The sequence below is a fragment of the Embiotoca jacksoni genome, unplaced genomic scaffold (genome assembly GCF_022577435.1).
Source record: "Embiotoca jacksoni isolate LCO1_2020_lvr unplaced genomic scaffold, fEmbJac1.0.p SCAF_21, whole genome shotgun sequence".
NCBI classification, from domain to species: domain Eukaryota; kingdom Metazoa; phylum Chordata; class Actinopteri; family Embiotocidae; genus Embiotoca; species Embiotoca jacksoni.
The window spans coordinates 7,288,939-7,313,729 of NW_027185352.1; the positions used below are offsets into that span (position 1 = coordinate 7,288,939).

The following is a 24,791-nucleotide window of genomic DNA, read 5'->3' on the forward strand; positions in this document are numbered from 1 at the left end:
TGAATGAAGTTTACAAAATAAAACCTAACGCGGCATCGACTAAATGGGATCAACGTAGCGGCGACTTTTATTTTGGTAACAACAACCGGAAGTGCGCGTGTCGTAACGCGTCTCGCTTGTCGCTGGTACAAAATAGAGGAAGATGCAGCGGTTCATGTATAGGACTTGCTCCACATCAATCCAGCCGTCAGATGTCCCGCTCTCTTTTCATGTCGACGCGGTGGGTCGGTTCTGGGGGATGGGTGTTGTTAAGGGCTGTTAGGAGAGACGACTAAGGTTTTTGACAAAATGTCCAAAATCCTCGATGCCGCGTCCAAAGTGAAATGGGACCGCGCGGCCGCGGCGAAGCGAGCCGTGTTTCTCGCAGCTGTCGCTTACGGCGTCAAAACATTGTACCCCATCATCTACCGGCAGATCTGCAAAAACAAACATCCCAGGACTAACGGCCGGGGATCAAAGGCCGAGAACGGATCCACTTGCTCGGGAAACAGTCTGATCGGCGCCGCGGTTCATAAGAGGACATCTCCGGGGGTAAACGCTGAATTTTTCAAGCAGATCCTCGAACTTGGTAAGATCCTGTTCCCCAGGCTCGTCTCCAGAGAGCTCGGTCTGCTCTCCTTGCACTCGGTGGCGCTGATATCGAGGACGTTTCTGTCTATTTACGTGGCCAGCTTAGACGGAAAGATAGTCAAGACCATCGTGGAGAAGAAACCCCGACGCTTCATCTTCCAGCTGATCAAATGGCTCCTCATCGCCATCCCGGCCACGTTCGTCAACAGCGCCATCCGGTACCTGGAGTGCAAACTGGCTCTGGCCTTCCGCACCCGGCTGGTGAACCATGCCTACCGGACCTACTTCACGGATCAGACCTACTACAAAGTCAGCAACATGGACGGGAGGCTCGCCAACCCGGACCAGTCTCTCACCGAGGACGTCATGATGTTTTCCCAGTCGGTGGCCCATCTCTACTCCAACCTCACCAAGCCCATCCTGGATGTGGTGCTGACCTCCTACACGCTGATTCAGACCGCCAGGTCCAGGGGGGCCAACGCCACCGGGCCGACCCTGCTGGCCGGGCTGGTGGTCTTTGCCACGGCCAAAGTCCTGCGGGCGTGCTCGCCTAAATTTGGCAAGCTGGTCGCCGAGGAGGCTCACAGGAAGGGCTACCTGCGCTATGTGCACTCCAGGATCATTGCTAATGCTGAAGAAATAGCTTTCTACAGAGGACACAAGGTTTGTGTGCAGAGCCGGACGTTGGCATGTACAGAATATGATTATAATTGTTTGTGGCAATACTGTGTGTGTGTGTAACGCAGCTACATCAACAACACGATAAGCTGCATTTATAAATCATAATTAGTTATTATTAGTTAGGGTATTTCTGAGTGTAACACAGTCTGGTCGTCCATTTAGAAAACGGAAGATGACAGTCTACGAAGATGTTTCCTCTCCATCACTGCAATATTCAGTTCATATAATTTGCAGACTTCATGGCACATTGTAGATGAGTTTAAGTACCCGAAAACAAAAACAAAGTCAATTTAGAGTCACAACGTTAGAGCTGTGTATCCGCATATGATGCAGGGGGAAGATTCAATGTTAGGATGTTTCGCAATTTGTATACATCCATGGAGACTGCCATAAACATTAGCAGTGTGCACTTTATTCTGTCTCAGTTCACATTATTATTAATATTATATTGGGGTGGGGCTTTTTCAGAATCGATGCAGTAGCACAAATGTATCACAATACACAAGTTTATCGATATTTTCTGAAACCCAGACACATTATTTATGCATTAATGTAATTATCATGGTCATTACCCAACAAACAGGTCAGATAAATGAATGAATGAATGAATGATCACATCCCAAACAATGTTCCACGATGAGAAGAATCAGGAAATGACTATTGTGCTCTACGTTGAACTGTCATGCACTCTGTGCTGCAGGTGGAGATGCGTCAGCTGCAGAAGTGCTACCGGGCTCTGGCGGACCAGATGAACCTGATCCTGTCCAAGCGTCTCTGGTACATTATGATCGAGCAGTTCCTCATGAAGTACGTGTGGAGCAGCAGCGGGCTCGTCATGGTGGCCGTGCCCATCATCACGGCCACCGGCTTTGCTGACAACGGTAGGACGGCCATCAGGTGGCCCGGGCGCATTTCAAACACCCCGAATAAAGTCCAGTCTTCTCTGGATGTCCGTGTCTGGTTGTATCTTACAGGGTAGTCGTGCTTCAGTCCCGTACTGTAAGCACATTTCACACTTTGCGCGAGGGTTAGTAGTGCCTCCTGCCCGACAGTTGTTGCTTTCCTCTCAAGCAGGAGCCAATTAGTATGTGTGAAAACAGTAGCTGCCTCCCACACCTCCCTGAAGTCCCAATTGTTTTCTGCTATTCCGCTGCAAATACTGACATAGTATTCATCTCCGTGGTATCCATACGCTCACAAGCGTGTACAACAAAACCAACACGTTTGTGCTTCTGTTAATGCCTCTGTTTTAACTTTCTCTTATCCCTGTCTTTCATTCTTCGCTCCAGAAACAGCCGACGGGCAGACGCACGTGATGGTGAGCGAGAGGACAGAGGCCTTCACCACCGCCCGCAACCTCTTGGCGTCGGGAGCCGATGCCATCGAGAGGATCATGTCCTCCTACAAAGAGGTGCGGACACCGTGTGCTGGAGTTCGTGTAGTTTGTGTCGCTGTCTGCAAAAAAAAAAAAAAAAAAAAAAATCACAGCTTCACACCTGAGAATTACAAACCTTAACGTGACGTTAAGCCTTAATGCACGACTGCCTCACGTGCTTGTTCGGAGCTGAAAACAATAACTCGATTAATAGATTTGTCGATCAAGTGGTGATGAATTGGCAACTTCTTTCATCAGACATGTCGCACATGAGCTGGTTCCAAAATGGAGTATTTTGTATTGTGTGTTGAGTTGTGGACTTGTTGATCAGACAAAACAAAGCATTTCAAGGCCTCTCATTTGTCTCTAGGGAACAGCAATGGAAATGTCTCCGTAACCCTAACCCATTACGTAGATAAAATCATCACTTCATTAGTCACTGTTCTTGATGGGCAAGAGAACCTGAGTCTTCTGCCGGCTGATTTGGCTGACCCCTATTTTAGCTTAATGCTAACTCGAATGGGGATAAAGTAAATCAAATTACGGCTTTTCCGGACTTTCTAAATGTTATCGGACCCAATTCTGATGATGAAAGGAGTCATTTCAAAAGGGGTTGAGGCGCTTTCATTTCATTTATTTATGTTTTTTGTATTTACTCTCACTGATACCGGGGAGATAAAAGTTCCACGCGATTTTTTTTCTCGTGTCCAAAACGTTGCAGTTTTTTGTCCTTGTTTGTCCATTAGCACTGTGTGAGGCACCCAAGACCATTTTCAAGGGGAGACTTTACAGTTTAAAGACAATGAAAAAAGATTGTGGGTCCATGGCTAGCAGCTGACAGTGAGCAAGAAACATGAGCATATTTTGTGATTTTGTGGCTCGACCCAAATTCACTGCGTAAATACTTGAGTCTAGCCACGTCCCATTAAAAAAAAAAATAATAATTCTAGTCGTTGCTTCCAAATGGGCGAAGATCTGGGGTTAATTTATGAAAAAAAAAGGAGCCTTTAACCAATCAGCGTTGACCACCATGTTGTGCATCAAAACTCACAAAGTTGTAAACAACTCTTCACATCACATAACAACTAGCTCTACAACCGCCGCCATTGGTGGAACTACGTTTCAAAACAAACATTTGACTTCAGTGTCATCGCGCTTAGCCACACCCACTGATCACCGATTGGTCCACCCTACACAGTGGCTGAGTGAAATCTTGTGTAACCAGGGTTTCCTGACAGCTGAAGCTGAAGCTGTGAGCAATAGGTGGGCGGAGCCAAGTTAACACAAGACCACAACAAGAGATGACTCTCTGCTATAACGCAGATTATTTTAGTTATATATTATATGTTATTTCTAAAGAGATAAAGTCGCTGAGTTGCAGCAAAGTTGGGTCATTTCAGTGTTTGGATGGACAACAGATGGACGGAGGGACGGATCAGTGCACGTTCCTGAATGACTGACGCATGTACAGTACGTTGTAGATCCATCTTTCTCCTTCCAGTAGCCAAACTCCTGCTTGGAAAAGCAAAGAAAAAGAAAACGGGTGAATGAAAGACCTTGTTCATTGAGAGCCAAATCCCTGATCTCTCATTGCATTTTAATCCAAAGAAAAAAAAAAAAAAAAAAAAAAGTAGCAGCACCCATTCATGCATTCTCTCTCACTCTCAGGCTGCATTTTGAGGTCCATAAGAGGATTTGGCTGCAGCACATTTGTGGTGAAGCTGTCTTGCAGTGCAGCTCGTTCAAACCGGTCTACTTTGGACACGTCACCCTTTGTTTTGGCATGTATTTTTCCGGTTATTCCCACAGTAGAATATTTAGCATTTGAGAAAAGGTCTGGTCTCTAGATGTGAATCAGGTTTTAGCAGTCTGTGCCTGTGCTGAAGAGGAGGAATTGAAACTGTGCTTGTCAGCTGTCGTCTGCTTCCCCTTCTTAAAAACCTCCCATGTACCACTTTGCTCGCGCACGGTCAAATGTGCACGGGCTTGATTTAACAAGTTCCCGGAAGGCTTATAATTTCTGTGAGACTTCTAAAACATGAGCGCCAGTCGCTAGTGATTTAGTGCATTTTTGTAGCACCGTTTCATCGTGCCAGACAGTATCCCCGGAGGATATGAGTTGTAGCCCGCATGCAGCTCTGTTCTGAGTGCGTGTAGAGCAGCAAGTCCCTGCATGCGAAGCCGATTGTGGATGTGTGCAGTTTCACCAGGCAGCAGGGATGGAGCGCATTCCTGAGGCAGGGTGCCCAACTCACGCCTCCAGACACTCTGCCTGTTTCATATGACAGTGTACAGTGTCTGTATTTGATTGTCGTGCTCCGTGAGTGTGTGCGTGTTTGTGTGTGCGTGTGGTCAGATGGGCCCATGACATGACCCAGCTCATGGTGGTTTATTACTCATCATATAAGCTCGGTTGTTGTTTTTTCTTTTTGTTCTTCGCTGTCTTTTCTCTTTTCTTTTTTTTTTTTTTTTTTTTACCGCTTCATGAGCCAAGTGGCTCCAAATGTCCAACATACTTTGCACAGTTGGGTCATCGTTGTCTCTTTATAGCTTTGCACAAACAGTTTTGCTGCAAATGCTGACGGGAGAAAATCAGGAAACCCGTGATCAAAGTTTACAATAAGTTTCAAGACTTCCCCTGATGCGTGAGGTACACGGGGCCGGGCGAAGTAAAACCCCGATGGCTAACTTTTGCAAATGTTGTCGCCTGATCATCATCAGTTCCTGAGTTCCTGCTCAAGTTTCCGGTGTATAAAGCTTCGCCAACGCAGCCGGACCACCGCTCAGCATGTGCAACTCGGAGAAATTCGTAACACTTACTCATTGGGGCTGTGCCTCCCACCTGCTCCGATCACGTCACGGTTGCTGCGCATCGTTGGCGCGCAAACAGGAGCAGTCTCCGAACGTGTCGATCCGCCCTCGTACATTTGAAACAGTTCATCAAAACTGATTCAAAATTTGCACAATCCAAAGCTCCAGTTCCTGTCTTATCCAGGTCCTTCCTTTACTAGAGGTCTGATTTTATGCCTCGACAGGACAGAAGTTGGTCCTCTGATGTGCATGTGTGTGTTAGACTGCAGTGAATCTATCAGAGGAAACTGATGACGGAAAGCTTTAATAGGCATCAATTCCTCAAAATCGAATCCACCGCTGCTCTTATGTCACTGTTGGTCAGCCGGCAGTGAAACTTGGTGCGTGTGTCCAGAGCTCCTTCTCTTAGAGCTTAGCCGAGCTGTGAATAATCCTCCATCTGTTGATCTTTCAGCTCTGCACTTCTGTCTCTCTCTCGCACTGTTTACTTGAATGCTATTCGGGTGAATGGGGAAGGATGTACTGGCCCGATTTATTACGTCTCTTCCAACCCACTGAACCGAGTGAAACAAAAACCCAGAACGCACCTCGTCAGTGGCCGTCCTGTCGTCTCGTACGTAGCTGGTGCTCTGACCGCTTTATGCACTCGCGCTGTCGTTTTGTGACGCAGTGTGTCACACACACAATGAGTTTTTGAAGAAGTTAAAGCCGCCAAAAAAAAAGGCAATTTTTTTTTTTGAGGAAGAATGAGGAACGAGGTCGAGAAAAAAAAATGTAAACTGCAAGCGGGAATATGCTTGCAGTGCGCTGCGCGTCGGGGAGCCGGCGGATAAGCCGGATAAGCGGGCGAGGGCCCGCGTATCACTGCTTGAGGTTTTAATTTGTTTTATTTTATTTATTTTTATAATATTCTGTTGAATCAAAAATCAAAAGGAAAGTGTAGTTTTTTATTAACTATTGAATAAACAGGAAAGGAGACTGATCATTTTTTTTATTTCAAATTATTTCAGAGAAAATTGTTGGTTATACTTTTTTTTTTCTCCATGTAAGGACGCGAAGAAATTCAGCCCCAACTGTGTTTTATTCTGTATTTGAACAGGAGTTAAGAAGACAGAGCAGAGTCGTAGACGGTAATGCTGGCGTCAGCGATAATTCAACAAATTCTACGTACAGTATATTGTTTTGCTGTTGAAGTTTGGCAGCCAGCAGGCTCGCCAGCACATGCGCTGCCCTGCATGTTGTCTGCGAATTCTCAGAAGTGGTGTTTGTTGTTTGATATAATCGAGCTGTGTCAACAGGCCGCATTGTCTCCCTGCAGGGTGCACCGCTAAAGCCAACGCGCCACCCTCCAGTTGTCTGGACACACGTTTGACTCCTTTTACCATCGAGCATTTTTAACATATAAAGACTCGGCATGTGTTTATATGTTAAAAGAATTGCTCTAGTTCATCTTGTAAATTGTACAAATATTGTCCGTGAATTTTAATGCGTTCTCTACGTCTTTATTTTTTTTAAATTATAATTTACATAATCTTTTATATTATGTATCCATTTTTCTTTATACAGTATGTGCAGCAGGTTTTCAGAGCTGCTTGTGTGTGTCACAATAGCCTATTCATCCATGACTATTGGCTGAGAATTACATTTTTGCCTTAATTTTTCTCTTAAAAGCAACTCATGTTTCAGGTGTTTTTTTGTTTTTTAATTTGCTGATCTACTGCAGAATGTTTCCATGACAACTGCTGACACACCCCCGGGGGTTCAAGTAGCCCTGCTTTAGAGTCACAGCTCAAGCTCACTCCCACACACAGTCCCAGTCTTATGATCACGTGGCCGTGATGAGTGATCCGTGTTACAATCCGATGCCCTCTCAGGTCATGCCAACATTTTTCTGACCTCGGCCTGAGCGTGACCTTTGACCCCTTTGTGTTTGCCGGGTCAGGTCACAGAGCTAGCAGGCTACACCGCCAGGGTCCACAACATGTTCGTGGTGTTCGAGGACGTCCAGAGGGGCATCTACAAGCGCTCCTCTCTGTCAGCCACGGCGGGAACGGAGAAGAAGAGCAAGCCGGAGATGCACATAGATGGACCGCTGGAGATAAAAGGTGGGGCACGTCCACGCAACAACCTCTTTTCTGTACGGAGCCAAAGAATGTTTGGAGCCGGCCCCTAGTGGCCCTCGGTGGTATTACACTTTAAGGCACGTCAGGATTGGCTTCACTTTTCAGAACCGGACTCTATGATTAACATGCAGTCACATCCTCAAAGCGTATCGATTCCACAGTTGTCTCTTTGTGGTCACTCACCAGAGTCTGGCTTCTCTTTGCTCCAATTTCACTTCTTACCTACACTACTGCTACATTTACCCAAACCGTTATCTGGGGCAATTTACAGATCACTAACTTACATTACACACAATAAACAGTCCAAAGGCTAAAGGTCGGATCTACTGCATAAATATCCAAATGTAAACATCCATTTGATCCCAGAACGCATCTCATGTTCGAGAGTGCTGTTAAACTGAGAGATAAAGAGGGATTTTTATTTTTAACCCCACAATTCCTGCTGTGGAAGTAATAACCACCATCCATCTCCATGCGTATGCCTTAACATGGAGAGTCTAATCCTTTATTCCTGATCTTGTGCGCAGTCACTTCATGTGTCTGATCCGTCTTCTCTATGATTTTCTCTGTTTTGTCTCGGCAGGGGAGGTAATCGACGTGAACAAGGGCATCGTGTGTGAGGACGTCCCGATCATCACACCCAACGGAGATGTCGTCGTGTCTTGTCTGAACTTCAAGGTGAGCGAGCCGTTTTCTTTTGGCCTCCCGTCTTCTTTGACTTTTTAGTCCGGACCCTGTGAGTTTCAGCTCCTCTATGAACCCGACTTTACCGTCAACCCCCCCCCCGAGGGTGTTGGTCTACGGGGTGTTTATTAGCATTTAAGAATAATCCCCAGAGCTCTCATTAGAAAACAGATAGGTCCTCCGGGTGTCAGCGTGTCGCTCCTCTCAGGAAGTTTGGCTGAGATGTGGAGGAGTTTGTGGTGCTGGAAATCACACATCAATGCTGACAAGAATCTGATGTAACTTTGTGAACCATTCAGATTCAGATTCCTCTTCCTGTTTGAATATATTGTACTGTGTGTAGTGTCCTGTCTCTCCTGAGGGTCTGACACGTGGATGGAAATCTGTTATAAATATCTCTCCGTCCTACATCATGCAGCAGATGATCCGTTTATGTCGCTCCTAAAACCTCAAAGAGGCCGAAGGTCTGCTGATCACAGCAGCGCTCCGGTCTTGTATGTCGGTAATAAGCTTGATTTCATTCCTGATAATTTGACACAAGCCTGGATTTTTTTTTCAGCTCATCAAAGCTGCCTTTAAAGTTGATCTAAAACATGTCATGTTAACCACTGAGGGGTTGATTTCCTCAAAGGCAACTATCAGCTCTGGCTCAGATGGTAGAACAGGTTTCCCACAAAACCATAAGGTTGCGGCTTCAATCCCCCGAAGTGTCCGAGCACCTTGTATAGCAGCTCTGCCACCAGTGGTGTGTGAATGTGGGTGAATGGAAGCGTGACTTTTATTTGGTAAAAGCACCCTTTGTTCACACTGTAGCGTTTACCTTTACGTATTTTGTTTTGGCACGGAGACACGTGGCTTGACTTTGTTGTAGAAAAAAATATGTCGGCCATAAATTATTGGAATATGATGGGAGGACTTTAATTGACACTTTTCATGACGTGATATTATACCAAGTATTGATTTTATGTAGATGTCAGCTGATATCTTTTGTAACGTACTTGTTTTACACTCTGCTTGGTATTCATCACACAATGTTGGTTCAGATTTTAAAAATATATATATTTTTTGTTGAATATACATTTAGAACATAACAATTACCTCTTCACCTTGTCGCTTCTGTTTTTTTTTCCATTGCTACTTTACTTTTACGAGACAGAGTTTGTTTCTCTGATGTCGGCTGGAAAGGTGGAGGCATTTCGTGGCGTAAGCTTCTACCTTCTTGTGCTGCTTATCACCAGCCGCACACCCGCTGTCCACAGCTGTACGTCATGATGATGTATCGTACGTGTCTCTCCCCGACAGGTGGAAGAGGGCATGCACCTGTTGATCACGGGGCCTAACGGCTGTGGAAAGAGCTCTTTGTTCAGGATCCTCAGCGGCTTGTGGCCCGTGTACGGCGGCCGGCTGCGCAAACCGTCTCCTCAGCATATGTTCTACATCCCTCAGAGGTACGCATACAGACAGAGGTGAAGTCAAACCACCGCGGGGTTTGACCATTGTGCCAGTGAACCCGACCAGTAATCTAAACCATTGTAACAGGACCTGTGTGTCTTGTGTGTGTGTGTAGTTGACGGAGAAACTGGAGATCTAGACACGGTGAAATATTTACCATCCGGATAAGATTCAACTTAAAACCACCCAAAAACATGGAGGAAAATTAGCTGTGAAGTCCGCAAGGAGACAACATCAGAGACTTTAGTGCAAAACCTTTCAATTAAAGTTAGTTGATGATCATTAGTGGATCCGCCATGTGTTCCCACAGTGCATCTTTAGCTCCGGTTGATCTATACTAACTCTGCGTGGAATGATGCCTAGATTTACCCAAAGTGTAGCTACATACCTCATAGGAATACAAAAGAACTGACTTCATAACGCTGTAGACGGATAATATTACATCAGAAAATATTGTGCATGTTTATTTTATTCATTGCACTGTGATTTTCATTGTAAATTTTCACCCAAAGCGTCCAGTTTTCATTACAGCCAAAAAAAAAGTAGCTAACGTTCAGCTGCTAGATGGATTAAATTCTTAAAATTTTCCATTTTGGGCTGTGAAAAAAACCAGTGGCCATTTTTCTCCACACTGAGCTGATTTAGACCCGATCGAGAGAATGATTGACAGCAAAAATTAGAGCTCGACTGAATGGAGGCAGGATATTTATTTATTTATTTATTTACTTATTTATTGTCCACACTGAGATTAGTGAACCTCAGTGATAATTTAATAAACCTAGATAACTGTTAAAAAAACAACAACAACAACAACAACACATATAGAGCAATATCATTTTTTTCTTTTTATATCAGCACAAATAGGCCAATGCCAGTCAATAAAATTGACCAATCAATATATCGGTTGGGTTCTATTAACACGAACTGTCAGCTGCAGCGATAAATGTGAGTCACAGGAGTGCATGATCAAGCATTAGCATGTAGCATTGCTGTCAATCATTTATTGAAGTCACATGGCTGACTGGTGCAGGTAGGATGAGCGAGGAATCCTCCACAAAGAAGAAGAAGAAGAAGAAGAAGAAGAGCAGGACTGGAACCCGTAACCTGAAATGAACTGAAGCGGGGCTGCTTACAGTTGTAGACTCAGCTGACTCCCTCCTGCAGAGCAGTGAATATTTTATACACAGGATGAGACGGCCACCCGGCAGCTGTAACAGAATCCAACACATCGTCCACAATAGACACAACTGAAGCAAAATGGGTGTCTTTTTCTTTCAGCATTTGTTCTTTAAGTGTCTCAAAGTTGAGCTCCGTTGTACGCACACACTTTCTTTGTTAGCTGCGCCTTTACTGCACTTAATGAAATGAGGGGTTGACAAAAAAACACTCTGTAGATAAGATGTGTGTGCGTGTGCGTGTGCGTGTGCGTGTGTGTGTGTGTGTGTGTGTGTGTGTGTGTGCGTGTGCGTGTGTGTGTGTGTGTTTCTCCAGGCCATACATGTCAATGGGTTCACTGCGGGACCAGGTGATCTACCCAGACTCGGTGGAGGACATGGCGGCGAGAGGGATGAGTGACAAGGACCTGGAGGCCATCTTGGACATCGTCAACCTTTATCAAATTGTCACCAGAGAGGGAGGTAAGAGAGAGTAATGAAGAAAGCTCTAGAGGGATTCAATCAATCAATGCAACTTTATGTATCCCTGCAAGGACAATTGTATGATGCAGCTCACCACTCGAATCAACAGACACTCACACCGTAGATAGGAAAAGAGAGAGTGGAGCTTTTTGGTTAAAGTCAAATCTCTCAAAAGTAGCCTAAAAATACGTTGGCTGACACTTAACTTAAACGCAGTAAAAGTAGCAATCAGATAAACCCAGATAAAAATAATCAAGCATGTCCATCGGACAAAATACCCACAAACAGACAAAATTTCAAGTTGCCAACACAACATTCAATAAACTAAATAATAAACATAAGCCAAAACAACTATCAGACTAACGAATTAGACAAAACCATCAGAATAAACATCACAAACAACGATCTGCGAGACAAAACAACTCGACAAAGTTCGACGAAATAACTTCCAGCTAGACAGGACAAACGATGACATCAGAAAACAAACATCAGTCAGAACAACTATCAGATTAAGCATTAAATAAATCATCTCGACAAATATAATAACCGTAAGACAAACAACCATCAGCGAGACAAAACAAGCTGACAAGATGAGCATAACTTTCTAAAACCTTGAGTCTATTCTGTGACGAAACATTACAATCATTGATCGAGGGTCTTATTTTGTTGACCTACAACATCAGTCGATTTTTTATTTTTTATTTTTTTTAGCATCACAGGTTCTCCTCTTTGATTCAAGTCATTTCAAATTTGAAAAAGATTCAACTTTACAGTAGGAGGGCAGAACACGTTTCCTGGTGTTTTGACATCAGACAGATACGGTTATGTGCGTGCACCAGTCAGAGGCTTGATCTTGTGCATTCGTTATATTTGCCTAAACTTGAGTATGTGGCTAATTGGTAGCTGCCGGCCTCTCATCGCCAAACAAACAGGACTATTGTTGTGAGCCAACTACTGCACGAAGCTTAGTGCTGCAAGAGGGTTTAATGTATGAATGGCCGCACTGTGAAAATGTTGGGGAAGGTGTTGATCGCACGCATAAGTTAACTCGCGCAATATGCAGTCATAAATCATCAGGTACGCATGTGGACACATAATGATTATATTTTGCGGATGCGTTACATTTCTCAAAATCTATTTTTGTACGTTTCCTTGTTCCCTTTCATGGTCTTCGCTGGGTTTTTGTGTCCCGATGCAATTCTAAATGCAGTTCTAGACATCTTCATCCTGATGCCGACTAAACCAAACAAACATCTGCTCTCGGCGTATATAATCCCAAAATATCCCAATCTTAAGGCTCTTGTTTGTGTATTTTTTGCAGGCTGGGACACGGAGCTGGACTGGAAGGACGTGCTGTCAGGAGGCGAGAAGCAGAGGATGGGCATGGCTCGCATGTTCTACCACAAGTAAGGAGAAGCCGCCTCAGTGTTGTCTGACATTGTACTTAAGCCAGTTTACCATCAAGGCACCCAGAGTGACAACTTTTCTTTTTTTTTTTTTTTTTTGTGCCAGCCCCTGGTGGCCCTCAGTGGTATTGCAGTTTAATGCAACCATTGGCTTCATTTTTCACACTTGGAGTCTATGTCCCTTTTTATATACAGTTTGTGGTTAAACACTATATCTGATAAACATCAGCATGTTCGCACTGTGAGCTTGTTGCCACGCCTGCATTTGCATGTCAGCTCTGAAATGTTTTTATAGGCTGCAGCCTCACGTAGCCACTGGCAGGGCTGTACAGTCACTCACCTTTACATTGGTTACTTTTAAGTGTCAAGAGCTCTAAAATGTAACTTACAAATTATTTGAACAATAACAAACTAAAAACACAAACAAATCCATTTCTAATCTACCCAAAGCATCTTTTTGTGCATTATATTTTGTAAACATATACAGTGATATCAATATATCTGTGATAGGCCAATATCGGCTGATATATCGTTTGGGTTCGAGTTAAAATATCACTTAGAATAATTTATTACTTAGAATAACTCATCTGGGGAAGCGGTTTGACCTCCTAAAATGGGTGTATGCACATCACCAACATGACCATTCTTATTCCTGGACGCAACTATTAAAAGCATTCCCCCATGTGTGTGTCAGGCCTAAATATGCCCTGTTGGACGAGTGCACCAGCGCTGTGAGCATTGACGTGGAGGGAAAGATCTTCCAGGCTGCCAAGGACGCCGACATCTCCCTGCTCTCCATCACACACCGGCCCTCCCTGTGGTAAGACGCGTCACACCGCGGAAATATTCTCTTCTGGCCCACGAGGCCGAATTTAGCGTGCGGCGTGTGGAGCGTCCTCGGAGATGTAGCGACGCGTACGCCCACTCGTGAGCCGGAGTAAACTCACACCGCTGAAACACACCTTCAAATTGGGCTTCAAATGCTTCCTCTGTTGCCTCCAGGAAGTACCACACCCACCTGCTGCAGTTCGACGGGGAGGGAGGCTGGCGCTTCGAGCAGCTGGACACGGCGACGCGCCTCTCCCTCACCGAGGAGAAGCAGCGGCTGGAGGCCCAGCTGGCCGGCATCCCCGAGATGCAGCATCGCCTCAACGAGCTCTGCAAGATCCTGGGAGACGACTCCGTCCTCAAAACAGCTGAGGAGTGAGAGCGGATTGAGATTCCCCCCACCCACCCAGAGGGGGGAGGAGTGTGGGAGACAGAGAGGCAATGAAAGAAAAAGAAATGTGGATTTTTTTTTTTTTTTTCCTTTGTTCTTGTTTAAATGTTTTTCCTTTCGCTCCGAGCCTCCCGTTAACGTGCGAGAGCTCTTAATGCCAGCGAGTCTTTCAGCTCTCCTTTCTCTCCTCTCTCTCCTCCCCCTTCTTTTAAGTCTCTCCTTCACCCTGCTCCAGTCTGACAAGTGCACGGGGAGAGCGAAGTGCATTCACAAGTATTCCTCCCCCCTGGTAACGCACAAGAACTGCATATTGAGCTGTAGGTTTTTTTGTTTTTTTTTTAATGATTCGTTTTAGCATACTGTAATCGGCAGGATCCATTCGCCACCGTTCAGAGGGCAGAACGAATTCATCCAAATTAACCAGGATAATCGATTTGTTTGTTTAATAGCACTTTACTCTGCTTTTAGAGGGCTGTTCCTGCTTGTTGTGGTAGCTCCTGATGAAATAAGGCGACTAGCTGCATTTAGCTGGAAAACCTTTTTAATATAGAACCACTATCATGTCCGAAGCAGTATTCTAGCACCAGTTCGCTGGGCTGTACGGGATCCACATTTGTTTTTAACCTCCATAATTTAGCAGTAGATTTGAGTTTGTACCGCTTAATGCGACCTCTTCGTTTGAAGAGGTCAGAAGAGATTATTTTTTTTCCTAATGTCCGAATATACCTTTGTTTAGCTTGTGTATATGGTCACAGTACAATCCCTTTCCTGATACCTCATCTTAGCCCTTGTTAGGTTGTTGCTGACCCCTGGACCACTGCTACAGACTCTGCCGGGTCTATTATTAGAGCGATTAGTGACGCAGCTCTGAATCCTAAACTATAGCTTTCTGGTTTACTGAACAAATACAATGAGGTCCTCTTCAATTCAAAGGGTGGAGGACGAAGGGCGAGCCGGTCGTTTGGTCTGCCAGCGAACTGAAGCACATATGTACCGTACACGGACCCAACAGGTAGCCGCTCAGATGGTGTAGCATGTACACACAGCGGCCACCTGTCCGAGCGCTGATCTGTGTTGACACGTAACACACGCGTGTGTCCTTGCTGCCTTTCTGCTTGGTCAGCCGTGCGGCCCTTTGCCCCCCCCCCCCATCCCTCCACCCCCGCAGGCATGTCGAGATGCAATGAGCTGGTACACTATGCTAATGCTAAGGAGACTCCATATGAATTTGAAGTTCTTGCCTGTCTGCATTACAATCCATTCAGTATATTTCAGTTCAATTCAGTTTTATTTATATAAGACAGCAAAGTCCTTACAACAGAACTTGACAACAATTCCTCACGTAAGCGAGGAGGAAAAGACTCTTTTTAACAGGAAGAAACCTCCGACAGGACCAGGCTCAGAGGCGGGCGGCCATCTGCCTCGACCGGTTGGGGTGAAGGGAGAGCAGCACCAAAACCTAAAATTCGGATTATATTGCAAATTATTGCTACGTTATGATGTATGGAGCCTCATTGGGTTGGTATTTAATTATTGGGTGTATATACATGTAGTCCAGTAGTAGAAATGTTGTAATTCAGATTGGAGCAGGTGGAAGAACTGCATATTATATAAGAATATCCCCGGGCCAATTTAGCCCCTTTTCACCCACACCTCTTCTTCCTAGCCCAGAGCTATAATGATTCACACTGCGGGTCTACTGGCCCTGGGTTAAATGTCTGGACTTAATGTTTACACTCCAGAGTGATGCATTTTGAGCCCGGTGTTTAGTAAATTTTTTTTGAAGGTATCGCCACGTAAACTCTAGGCTAACCCTCCTCCGGAGCAGAGCTAACAAGTCCCAGGCTGAAATTGTGGTTTAAATTGGAATGTGTCAGGATGTGTAAACTTTTTTTTTTTTTTTTTTTTTTTTTTTTTTTTACCCCCCAGGCTAAGTGCAGTGTGACTAATGGCTGGTTCCCTGTTGTCAAAGTTGCATCGTCTTTACTCACGTAGCCTCCACGTTTGTTACCAGCAGCCTCCTGAAGTTGCCGGTAACAAAGACTGGAAGTTGTGATACTGTGAAACGAGCGATTTGTTACTTTAACGTCACTTTTTGTTCTCGTGAAAAAAAAGTCATAAATGCTGTGTTCTCCTGTGATGGCTGAAAATCTGTGGCTGCGGCTGCTTTAGACATTTTATCTTTTTTTTGTGGTTCAAACCTGTTACATGCTCACCGTCTCCTGCACACAAAGGTTCAGGTGCAGTAAACTGGGCCGACTTTTGCCTTTCAGATTGTGCTGAGTTGAATGGGATTTCAGATCCTAAGATTTCACTTGAGCGCACACATGAATGTGTGGTTTTATTCATTCATTCATTCAGGGCCTAAAATGATATTTAAAATCAGATTTTTTTTTTTTTTTAGACTGTTCATCATTAAATATCTTTCATAGCTCACCTTTAATTCTCATACTGTACTGCATACAGGGACATTATTATACCACTATTTTGTTGAAATGCCTCTGTTCTTGTTGCAGAGAATGGACAATCAGGTACATCATCAGCAGAATATAAACACTGCTGTAGTTCAAACTACTCCGGCTCATTATTATACTCACAGAAACGACAACTTAGGTCCTGTATTTAGGTATATAATTACACAGGCATTATCTAATTTGTTATGGATATACAACATGCTGTTGCGTTTGCATGTCGAGGCTTAGCGATTCCCTCAGGCCTTTTGTTCGCCTGAGCTCTGACTGCATCCAAGATGTTTTGGCTGTGATGTCACCGCAGTTTCAAACCCTGAAACGTTCCCTCTTGGCTTTTAGTGGCCACTTAAAGAAAAGGACTTCAGACCATTTGGATGCAGCCTTGCTCTGCTCAGGAAGATGGCTGCCAGGTTACTGAAGGACAAACTTTTTTCTTTTTTCCCAAAAAATGTGACTGGGGAACAAAAATGGCTTCTTAAATTTTGAAATGTGCATTCTTTTAATATCTAAAGTACCTGGTATGCTGTGTGATGCCCTTGTATATTCTTATGCTTTCATTTGGCACGCAAGAGAGCGTCATGGGGATTACCTGTCGGCCTTTTTCGACAGCATCCGGTTGTAGAGTTTCCTTCCTGATGCTTGTGATATTTTCTGTGGTTTCAGTCAGACTCTGTCGACAGGAGGTCACCCGAGACGCTGAATGACACAGAGTCTGCCAAAGTGACGCTGCAACATGAGCTCAGCTCAAAAGAGTGCCTGATATTCACAGGCATGAAAACAGCTTCATGATTTATGTCAATAGAATTATGATTTCATTTTAAAAGGTTGGGATAAGAAATGATGAGGTGCCCTCTTCTGAGTGTGATTGTGCTCCTGATTTGATGGTGTTTGCCTCATTATTCACTAAACACGCTGTGAAACTGAGGCTACACTTCTACTGTTAACCATTCAAAGTCACGGCTAGCTGCTCTCTACTTATCGGAGTCATTCATTGATGGAGTTGGACCTACTTCATATGAAACAAGCCTCTGTATGTGCTGGATACTGTCTTTAAAAAAGGCCACTGCTTGAAAATAACCTGAAATGGTGATAATCTGTTAGTGTTGTGTCTGCTGCCCCCAAGTGACCAAAACTGCTTATTGCAGGTCAAATAATCCCTGAATAGTTCAGCCTCTTTCAATTATACAGTTGTGAATCTCCACCAGGCAGCAACCCAACCACTGGCTTGTCCCTATGGTGTTTTTCTGGAGCCAGGAGTGACTATATTTAGACAAGTTAGGGAGGACCGAGGGGCAGAGTTTACTACAAACCTGAGGACACTATGCCCCGCCCACCTAATCTGGCAACATGACTGCAGCTGAGGCACATCAATCAAACCAGACACACCCCCAAACATACCTCTCTCTGAGCACTCTTTGAATGGGAGTCTATTGGATCCAGAGGGTTTTTTTTTTTTTGAGCCAACCCCTAGTGGACCTGAGTGGTATTACATATTAAGACATTGGTTTCACTTTTCAGACTTGGATACTACATCCATTTTTATATACAGCCGGTGATCTGCACCAAGCCCGACGTCTGCTGGGAAGTGTCTCCACGTTGTGTTTGGCCTTCAAAAAGGGACCTCGTCAGTTCTTATCCTTGTAGTCAGGCCTTCTTGTGGCTTTTACTACACTGTATGACCCTGCTACTGTAATGACATCCCTACTAACAACACTTTGATACTGACACGTTCTCATTCTGTCATCCCACTTGTGAGTAAGAGATTGAATGTATCTATTATGTATGATAAATCAAATCCATACGGTTTTGAAGACAATGAATACATGTGGTCAGGTCATACGAGTTCCTTTTTCTTTGTTTGATAATCAGTCATGTTATAATTGTGTTCACAGTGCATGTTAGAATATTTTATTAGAGCCACAATGTGGTGCTACGGTTTAGATTTGCTGTACATGTGGTGTGTGAACTGGGATTATGGGAAAGGAAAATGCCTGAAACTTCATGTTATTCCGGTGGTGTCGGACAGTCCAGTCAATATTTCTGACAGAATATTAAAATCTGGCGTCTAATGTATTTGCAGATTATTGAGATATTGATTAGACTGTCATGTACCACAGATCAGCATGCATTGATTCTCCCTTAAAGCCAGGGATTACTACAGTTTGAAGTTACATAATTACTTTTAAAGAATCCAATCTCTTATTCAGATTTTTTTTTTTTTTCTCGAATTCCTGTAACAGTAACCCGGACCTCCTTTACTGGGATCTGACAGTGTTCATGTAGGAATCTGTATTCTTTAACTTTAACATCGAGCGGTACATCAACATAAAGGCCATCTGTTTAAAACTCACCCTCTAAGTTCACTTTATGTTGAAAGATGAAGATGTATTTTCTTGTAAATAAAACGATATAGTGCGACTTCTGAAAAATGAGTCATGACGGGTTTCTTCTTCACCATCCTTTTACAGTGCTTCTCTTAATAAAAGGGTCTGTTCAAAATAACACAAACAACTATTTGAATGTTTTAGTACTTTTTAATATATGTTAAAGATTGAAGGATTTCCCCCCCCCCCCCCAAAAAAAAAGCTGCATGTATTTAACTGATAAATTAATTTCTTGTTTGTTTTAGCACCTGGTGGTTGATAAAAAATTCAGATCTTTTGCTTAAGTCAAAGTACTGATTGAATAGTGTAAAAAAAAACTCCATTAAGAGGAAATGCACTGCTTTAAAATCATACTTTAGTAAAAGTACGGAGCTATTCGCTGCAAAATGTATATGATGAATGTAAAATTACTGGTTTGGTCCCTCTGACTGATGTATCATCATATATTACATAATTAGATTGTTAATACTAAAGCATCAGTGTGTAAGCAGCATGTTCCTGGGGGAGTTAGTCTGAGCTATTTTAAGTCCAGTTTTATAAACAGGGACAGCAGATAAATGTGAGAGGTCATCAGATGATTACTAAAAGAGGGGGGAAAAAGTTCTGATCCACAAATTGTTTTCTTTCTTTTTTATATATATATATATTTTTCTCTCATTTAAGATTTTTTTTTAGAGACAAGACAAACTAGTTTTGAGTCGAAATGTGCTATAAAAGTGTTAGATTAAATAAATATGATGTGGATAATAAATGGTAAACTGTGTCCCATTTTTGATTCTAAGCAGAGTCTGTAGGGCTTAAAATAGTCAATATGCACTCAATGTGCTGTTGACGGACACCGTTGTTCTGAGTTTGGAAAAAATTCCAACCAGCAGACATTTAGACTCGTCATTGTTGGGAAAGCAGAAGTGTATCAATGATGGCTGCCTTCCAACTTAATGAGCCATCATTAAGACACCTGAATACCTTCATGTCAAAATGTCTGCTGTGAAAAAGGTCTGCTGTGGACGGAGGTGAAATAGATCCGGTAGCAGCGAAATAAACAAGATATATAACCGCTTCCTACAAAAACACAGTGGGAATTAAACTGGGCCACAGCAGGTTAAGTTTGTGAGGAACTTCCGCCCTTCACCTGACACTTCAGTTGTATCCCCAGAGTGCAATTACACGGATAAACCACTAGATGGGACCATTGTCAAGCAGCCAGGATCTATAACTGCAAAATTTACTGCGTAACATCCATTCATTCAAATGCGAGAGAATATGTTTAAATTACACGCAATCAGACGGCAGATTGGTTTGTTGTAAAAAGACTTTTGTATGTGTTTATCACCATCGTCATATTTATAGCTTCAAATGGTTAAAATATGAAATAATAACCACCTTCTTTAAAAGAGTAGTGTTCAGTTTAGCTATCCTAAACCAGCCTCATATATTTTTCTAGCGCTTTCAACCACACGGTCTTCCTTAGAGGGTGTTATTGAGCCTTTTTGAGAAACTATTGATTATTTTACATGTATTGTGTCGCTTTTAATTGCATTAAAAGCATAAGTCATAAAAAAAAAACCATAATAATAATAATAATACTTATTATTAGAATTATTATTATTAGGAACACTTATTATTATTATGATCGTTATTATTATTATTATGTTTTTCAGAGTGAGGTCGTCCCCTGTCTGGATTGGTACGGCTCGGGAGGCGGAGCTTGGTTACGTCCTGAGTCTTGGGGATTCACAGGCCGAGCGGATCCTGGCTCTTCCAAACGCACGCTGCACTCCACCCGCGCCGGAGGCCGTGAAGATGCCTCTGGAGAGGTGACCACCGCCAGATCCCGAAGCACATTTCCGAACAACAATGGCGAACAAATTAATTCACATCCAGTTGCTTTCGCTGCATTAATTTAAAAAAAAAGAGAGAAAAAAAAAAAGAAAGAAATGCGTCGAGGGGGTGAGAGCGACGGTGGTGGAAAGCTCAGGATAGAAGCGCTTTAGTGAGAGGTGGAGGGAGGGAGGAAAGGGGGAGCCCGCGACGCTCTCTTGTCTTGCAAGAGGATAAAGGGGGGGGGGGGAAAAAAAAAAAGGGAAATTAAGCTATTTATAAGCGGACTTTTCGGGGTCAGCCACCGGTGACACCATGACCAGCGGGCCGGATGAGAGCTCGGTGCGCGTCGCCCTGAGGTAAGGATGCAGCCGGGAGGACCCTCCTCTCTCCGAAGATGCTCTTTATGTGACACACCTGCTCGGAGGAACATGCACATGTTGTTCCCTGCTTCAGCATCCACCATTGTAAACACACACACACACATAGCATCTACCGGAGCCTTTCTATTGCTGCAGACACGCTTATTTTTGTCTTCTTTCCCAAACAATAACCCCCCCCCCCCCTCCTTCCTCACGTGTGCTTTTATTTTGAAGCTGCATGGATCCTCTCTGCTCCAGTGCCTGGAGCCGCTGTTTAATTGTTCGTTGCACAGGTTGCACCGCAAATATAGACCGGTGGCCTTCGATTACATGAGCTGCTTTTGTTAATACCTGCACTGCACTGCGTTGTTGCGGATTTATGAATGAAGATCTGAGGGATTAGACCGAGGAGAGGCCGGGTACTCTTCCTTTGTGGTTGTAGTCAGATAATCACAGGGTCTGACATTATTTTAAGAGAGTATACAGTGTGTTTTCACATAGAGTTTACAGAATCTGACTGCATTTTATCCCCTTGTCCTCTCTTATTTTGATTTTATTTATGTGTGTGTGTGTGTGTGTGTGTGTGTGTTGAGCTTCAGGCAGTGTGCGTTTGCTGTATCATGCTGATCTGACCCTTGTCCCTGAGGCCGGTCCATAGTATCACTTACACAGCAGACAAACTGAGATATAGCAACTGTATGGTGCGTCAAAGAAGTGTGTTTCAGTTTGTGTGAACAGTTGGACTGAACAAAAGCCCAATCAGTACAATACATAGAAAATCAATAATGACATCAATAGAGTTACATGATAGGGCGGCAGGGAAGGGCTCAGTGCTTGTGTGTGTGTGTGTGTGTGTGTGTGTGTGTGTGTGTGTGTGTGTGTGTGTGTGTGTGTGTGTGTGTGTTGAAAAGAAGACCTGAGATGTCACGTGAGCTCAGTAGAACAGAGAGAGAGAGAGGACAAAAGCTTGTCCCTCTCATGTTTCCTACTCTTCCCCTCTCTCGCTGCCTTGCTTGTTATTGTGCATTCAGACTTTGACCCAGAACTCTGTTTACTGAGCCAACTCGGTTTACAAGCCGGTCTCCCTTCTTCATAGATAATAAATAATATGTCAGTATATCCCGTCGGGCCCTCTGCTTTTTGGGGAGGGGTTTTTGTCAGCGCCCTACGGTCTCCTTAATAAGATCCCATTCACACTGTATAATTACATTTATCTGGCTTCCTCTCTGATGCTGTCTTAATTTCTTAGAGACAGATGCTTTACATTCAGGGTGCAACTAACAATTATTTTAATTATGAATGAATCTGTCAGTTAGTTGTTTGGTCTTTCAAATGTCAGAAAAGGATGAAGAATGTCCATCGATGTTTCCCAAAGCTCAAAGTGCAACCTAAAATGTCTTGTTTTGTCCCAACTAACAATCCGCAACCAAAAGATAATCAGTTTCTTATGACGGAAGACCAAAGGAACCAGAAAATATTCACATTTAAGAAGCTGAAATCAGATAAATTGAAAATATTTTCTTTAAAGAATGACTCTAATTGGCCAGTTGTTGCAGCCGTTTTTTCGCAGCACACAAAAGAACAAATACCGTTGTATGAAAAGTGCTTGTAATATGAGACATCAGCTGTCGAGAAAGGTTTGTGTATGCTTGCCAGTTACCTGCAATTGTATCTGTGTAGAAAGCTCAGGTTCATTCATTATTTGCGGCGCTCTGTTGTCTTGTTTTCTGGATAAGTTTCCATCTGTAGTCCTATTAGTGGTCAGACAAATGGGGTATTCATCGGTATATTCTTTTATTCATGAGTTCATTCATTCATATGTTTGTCTTTCTTTGTTTACACCTGTAAAGGCTATGTCTCTTCCTCTTTGTGGTTATTGGGTGAATTAGGGGGAAGTTTGCTTTTTCTTCCAATTCAGCATGTAAATATGACTTTGGTTTAGGTCAGAAGATATGTGACACTATAAAACTAGAATATTTTACACTGAAAAAGATCTTGGTGTTGTGAATCTGCATGTGTTGGTAATAAGAGTCAGTCTGCTCTCCTCTGAGGTCAGCTGTGTCACCTGGAAATGCTTTTACTCGTTAATGGTGCGTTCAGGGGCAAATAGGAAGTGGGGAAGTTCTGACCTCTGAGTGGAGTCGACTGAAGAACATTCCACACAGAAAGTGGACGTTTCTACGAGGTCTGACATGTCGGTCGGACGTCACCTGACGTGGCAGCATTTGTGGTGAAAGGAAGAAACGTAGCAGCTCCGAAGATGAGGTGGAATAGCTGGACTTGGTTAGCTCTTCAACTTTAAAGTTTTTTTTTAAATCTAAGTTCTCTCCAATAAACCCGCTGTGGAGCGTTTAACAAATGGCAGACACTCTTTTAATGAATAGTAATGTTGCTCCGTGTCGGCTGGATGTGTGAATCGTGTGTGCTGACGTGTTAGCCTCAACAACATGACGAGATGATGGGAAGTAGAGGCCAGAGCAGTTGAATAATGAAGATATAACTAAAAGAAAACTTTGATTTATATACTTATGAACATTACTGAGGTGATGAGAAGTGAGGTTGTGGTTTCACTGTATTCATTTAGGATAACAAGGAATTGGCAGCAATAATATTTCTCACTTGCTCTTTTAATTCCCTCCATCTGAAGTAATCATGTCCACGCCCAACTGTAAAAACAACATAAAGACAGGATGTAAAAACAAAAAAAATGCCAAGTAAATCAACCTTTGAATTTACTGTGATTATAAAGTTGAAAAAAAAAAAAAAAAAAAAAAAAGTATTATAGTGCCGGCATATTTGTCAAAACAGTTTTTTGCTGATGAGGCTGGAAACATAAGAAAACGTATCATCTTCAACTAATGGTACAGTTATGTTTTTGTTTTTTTTACTGATAATCACTGCAAGGCACACCTTTTCATCTGCCACTAAATCACTGACTTTGCACCTTTGAACGTCAAACCACAGCTTCGTGTTGATGTTTCCAGCTCGATTAATCGCCGTGGCAACATTCTAACTATTTTGGAGCCGTACGGTTGTGGCTCACCTGACCTTTACAGCCCTTCGGAAGATCTCGACTGTCAGCTTCTGCCCTCTCTGTAATAGTTTAGTTCACTGTGTGTGTGTGTGTGTTTTCAATCAGCGAGCAGGTTGCCAACATCTACCTGCCTCAGCCTGCGAGGGTAATGCCGTCTGTTAGCGGGTTCCTAATCCCCCATCCTAACACGTCCAGAGTGATGAAACGATGAAGCGCTCTCTTTTTTTTCTTTTTTTTTTTTTTTTTGTGGTAACAGACAGAAAAAAAAAAAAAAAAAGAAGAATAAAGGTCTGGAGCCTTAACAGGGTGAAGGCATAACGAGGAATGTTTTGTGTCGTCTTGATTTATCACTGGAAAGACGGCGCAACGTAAAAACTCAAATTTTGCTCCTTTTAAAAGAGAACTTCCCTCTCGATGCGTTTGCTTTGCCATCGTCTCCGGTTTTGGAGACTTCTCTTCTCACCTGACGGCAAACAGATGAGGCACCTCGGTAGTAGTAATCCGGCAAACACGCTGTCTTTACTGGATTATACCTTGTCTGAATGTGTGCTCCGGATCTCCTTCATCATGTAACATCCCAGCTGAGTGTGTTTGTGTGTGCGTGTGCGTGTGTGTGTGTGTGTGTGTGTGTGTGTGTGTGTGTGTGTGTGTGTGTGTGTGTGTGTGTTCGGGCACAGCCATGCAAACGTTCTTCTTGACCTTTATTTCATGATATAAAAAAAAAAAGCAATGCAAGAAGTTAACGATTTATCCGAGAAGCA

General features: G+C 43.4%; 2 protein-coding genes and 1 long non-coding RNA gene across 6 annotated transcripts in view; 2 read left to right on the plus strand and 1 right to left on the minus strand.

Moving 5' to 3' along the window:
• The first annotated feature begins 134 nt into the window (after positions 1-134).
• LOC138202556 (ATP-binding cassette sub-family D member 2) lies at positions 135-18,858 on the plus strand. 2 transcript variants are annotated; one of them, XM_069156657.1, is made up of 10 exons: positions 135-1,233; positions 1,952-2,206; positions 2,558-2,662; positions 7,380-7,542; positions 8,144-8,238; positions 9,547-9,692; positions 11,188-11,333; positions 12,655-12,739; positions 13,434-13,559; positions 13,742-18,858. In XM_069156657.1, the coding sequence occupies exons 1-10, from the start codon at positions 289-291 to the stop codon at positions 13,944-13,946; spliced, it is 2,271 nt and encodes a 756-aa protein (XP_069012758.1). In that variant the 5' UTR covers positions 135-288; the 3' UTR covers positions 13,947-18,858. The 2 variants fall into 2 exon arrangements, with proteins under 2 accessions (XP_069012758.1, XP_069012757.1); XM_069156656.1 differs by having other exon boundaries at positions 1,952-2,132; positions 2,541-2,662.
• Positions 1,644-6,082, minus strand: LOC138202560 (uncharacterized). The gene is made up of 2 exons (XR_011178650.1): positions 5,447-6,082; positions 1,644-2,706 (listed from the first exon to the last, which is right to left on the minus strand). It is a non-coding gene; the product is annotated as an uncharacterized lncRNA (long non-coding RNA).
• Positions 18,859-20,563: 1,705 nt separating the features above from the next.
• Positions 20,564-24,791, plus strand: part of LOC138202561 (kinesin-like protein KIF21A) — a 40,729-nt gene continuing 36,501 nt past the window's right edge. For all 3 annotated transcript variants that reach the window (XM_069156663.1, XM_069156664.1, XM_069156665.1), the window contains exon 1: positions 20,564-20,993. In XM_069156663.1, the coding sequence (XP_069012764.1) occupies positions 20,950-20,993 (44 nt within the window). In that variant the 5' untranslated portion in view covers positions 20,564-20,949. The remainder of the gene's footprint in view (positions 20,994-24,791) is intronic.